This window comes from Olea europaea, unplaced genomic scaffold (assembly GCF_002742605.1).
Source record: "Olea europaea var. sylvestris unplaced genomic scaffold, O_europaea_v1 scaffold3194, whole genome shotgun sequence".
Classification (NCBI taxonomy): domain Eukaryota; kingdom Viridiplantae; phylum Streptophyta; class Magnoliopsida; order Lamiales; family Oleaceae; genus Olea; species Olea europaea.
This window is the reverse complement of record NW_019250769.1, coordinates 10,135-13,790: the sequence shown is the minus strand read 5'-3', so window position 1 is coordinate 13,790 and position 3,656 is coordinate 10,135. Positions and strand designations below refer to the sequence as shown.

General features: G+C 34.1%; 1 protein-coding gene across 2 annotated transcripts; it reads right to left on the bottom strand.

Moving 5' to 3' along the window:
- Positions 1–2,197: 2,197 nt before the first annotated feature.
- LOC111385525 lies at positions 2,198–3,650 on the bottom strand. 2 transcript variants are annotated; one of them, XM_023009920.1, is made up of 4 exons: positions 3,279–3,650; positions 3,104–3,187; positions 2,948–3,005; positions 2,198–2,587 (listed from the first exon to the last, which is right to left on the bottom strand). In XM_023009920.1, exons 1-4 carry the CDS (start codon positions 3,609–3,611, stop codon positions 2,559–2,561), a joined length of 504 nt encoding a protein of 167 aa, XP_022865688.1. In that variant the 5' UTR covers positions 3,612–3,650; the 3' UTR covers positions 2,198–2,558. The 2 variants fall into 2 exon arrangements, with proteins under 2 accessions (XP_022865688.1, XP_022865690.1); XM_023009922.1 differs by having other exon boundaries at positions 2,948–3,002.
- Between the last annotated feature and the right edge of the window lie 6 nt (positions 3,651–3,656).

Sequence of the window (3,656 nt, the reverse complement as noted above, 5' to 3'; positions counted from 1 at the left end):
AACGCTTTTAATTGCCAAATGAGTCCTATCTAGCCATGTATCTTGTTTCCTTTTCCAATTCAATTATGTCGTAACTATTTACAAAATTGGTCCCTTATTTGTATCACTATTTATTTGTCATTTGCAACAACACCACGTTGACTCAAATCCTTCGTATGATGGTACACCTTGACACCTATCTTTACAACCGTTTACCGGTAGGTGTCATCGTTCCTTGATCAATTTTTATAGACATGAATGGATTTCTAAGATTCATTAAACACGGCTCTACAATTTTACATATTTGACCTTCAATATTCATTCTTCTTGTTATTAGCCAAAGAACCGGTCATGGCCATTTCACAATCTTTGGTAACATTCGAAGACCCATCTCTGTGCTATTCCAATACCATAGCCCCACATTGGGGCAACTCTATCACCAAAACTTCACCTCAAGTTTTCTTCCATATTAGTCTGTACAAATAGTCAATCTTATTTACTTTCATTATCTTGGAAGAATTTTTCTTTACATTCATCATAATGACGTACTTAGAATATTCATAACCTAATGTGTCCAGCTCTCCCAAAAATATCAAACTTCACCTTAATCTCGGGACGTTCATAACCCCTCTGAAAATCCTCGTTGTTCCATTAAATATTTTCACCTTCATAATAACCTTACCTTGAACTTCAAGTTTCTTATTATCAGCTATCATCACATTGTGCACGTCACATGGCTTATAATCCTTAAATCACTCATTTTATGGCTATTTATGGTACGAATATTCCGAATCTAAAATGCAATAGCTTACTGGGACATCATAACATGTGACAAAGTAGATATCACCTATCTCAAATTCATCGTCCACGACATTCGTATCATTTGGGGCATCTTTAGACTCTTCCTCGCTTCAATATGCTTCTTGACAATTTCTTTTAATATGTCCCCTTTTGTTACAGTAGTAACACTCCAAATCTCATGTGGAATGAGATTGAGAACGATAATCCCTTTTGTTACTATACCTTCCTCATGATTTAGCTTTACCACGCCCGCTCTCAAACTCTGACAGTGAATGAGGTTTCAACTGCTTATTTAGAGGCAAACAACATTAAGAAGCCAAGTGGTACTATGAGTTTATGAACATTGTGAGTTCCATGAGTCTATGAACAGAGTGAGATTGCTATCCTTCTCAATTATTAGAGTGCCAAACGTAGTGAGATTGTTAGAACTAAGGAACCGTAGCTGAAGCCTGGAAGGTGTTGTCCTTTTCTCCAAGTTTCTGTCATTCCTAAAATACTACCTTCAAATTGCAAAGAAGGTAAGACAAATACATATTCGGAAAAATTCTATAATTACACAAATAATATAAATATAAATATTTTAGTAAATTAATGTCCCTTTCCATGTTTCCATGAAAAGAAAAAAGATTTTGTGCCTCAGAATTTTCATTATAGATATCGTCCTCTCTTAGTTCAGTGCATATTGCATTGCGAGATTTGTTTAATTAGTTTCTCGATGATTTTGTACCATTTGTCAATTCTAGCTACAAAACCAACTTTTATTTCGCCTTTCAAAGTTATTCATATTATAATCGTCGATTGAATCAACCATCGAGTTAATTTATATCAATGTTCTAGATTCCAAATAAACACTTCTGTAATGTAAGGTGCTAGGAATACATAGAAGTGAGACCATAAAATTTACAAAGTTGTGCACAAAATACTACAGTCAAATATCCTTGTCACCATCAAACATTCTCAAATGTTTTCTATTGCGATTGAACTTTAAAATAATTTCGAGTTGCCATTGAACTTTTTCAAATATTTTCCAGTTATTGAATTTTGAAAGTTATCTTAGTTGTTACTGTTCTTATCAAAATATTATTCCATCCGTATGTGTGTCTATCTATCACCATTGTAAAGTTAACGTTCATGATGAACTTATCGAAATATTATCTAATCTATCATTTCAACTACCGTGTCATCAAGTCCATTAAGGTTTAAAACAACGACTAATAGTGCAATGGATAACATTACATTTTTGTAAATTGGGAGGGGCAACTCAAATATATTTTAAAGTCCTATAGCAACTAGAAAACTTTTGAGAAAGTTCAGTGGCATCTCAACAACCTTTTAAAGTTCAGGGGTAATGGAGAAGCATTTGAGAATATTTACTGACAACTGAAATATTTAACCAACACTACTACACTACCATATATACCTCCAAACAATTCTTCTCATTTAGTGCTTCACAAATATAACAGCAGGCACATCAATTCTTGCAATTGCAACAACTATTCAAAATGGAGAAAATAAATAAATAAATTGGAAAAACGAAAAAGAGTTTGATTTTTTTATTTTCAATTTTTACATATATTTTCTAAGGTCGTTCCCTACTGCATGGACAGGAAAACAACAACAGGTAGGAAATTAAAACAAATACATTAAAGAGATATATACAAAGAAGATCTTTATAATTCTTCTGCCATTTTCTTTTATTTCGGCATTCTCTTCCCCCTCTTGAGCAACCTGCTGAAGCCTGAAGCAAAGACCGAAAATATAAACTTGCCAGTTCTTAATTACTGTCTTGTTCTTCCCAGCAAACTGCCTGCAAAGATGCACCAACACATTGGACGAGGAAACAATTATTAGGCATTTACAGTGAATGAGATTTTACTTTATTTTAACAATCATGCTTCACAAACATAATGCCACATGACAACCTATCATTGGACTGTATAAAATACAGTCAACTTTTTCATCATATCATGTCGTACCAGCATATTCTGTCATTCTCTCTATCATACATTTTCTGGCATACAAGCATTGTTCTTATTTTAATAACAAAGCATTTACAAAGAGATTTTAATTCCGTCTTATTCTGTACAGCCCACCTTAGATAAAAGCGATTGAAAGCATTATCTCGTGACGAATTATGTCATAAGAGAAATTTACATAAATGACTCACCTGATTTTGCTGAAGCTCTTTTCTCTTTCTGTGAAGATTTGAAGAACCCAAAATGCTTCTATATTCAAAATACAAATAATTAGACATCACCTAAATAATGTATGAAAGTTAAGAAGAAAGGGAAAAATGTAACGCAAGAAAATGTAAGATTAGTACTTGAACATGTGAAGCAGGCAAGGCTTGTGAGAAACCAGGGACATGCTCCATAGAAGTGTGAGTGCTAGCAGGTCCCAAAATGTCCTGAAATTCGATAATAAAATACATGTCAATGAGAATTTCCCAGGGCCTGCAACTGATTCAGTATATTGTGCTGTTTTTTCAATGAACTTGCCTGGGAAAAATTACACAAAGGAGAGCTAGCAGTATCATCGAGATACAAATTCTTTTCTTCTCCCTTTTGCTCTTTTATTTTGTTTTTCTTCTTGCTTTTCTTGTTCTTTTCAGCACTATTTTCGTAGGCATCGACTTGTGGAGGGCCTGATGATGCATCTGATACCATAGACAAATCGTAGTCATCTTCCTCCTCATTCACGTGTGTCCCTTTTCTTTGATAATCTTTATCAGAGGTCTTGCTGTATTGAACTGTAGAATTAAAATGTTGATCCAAGTACATAGTCCATCCTGATTCGCATCCACTGCTGCACTCAGAAGGTGATATATTCATTCTTAACTTCTGCACATAAAGCAAGCTCACCCGAAGAATGAATCT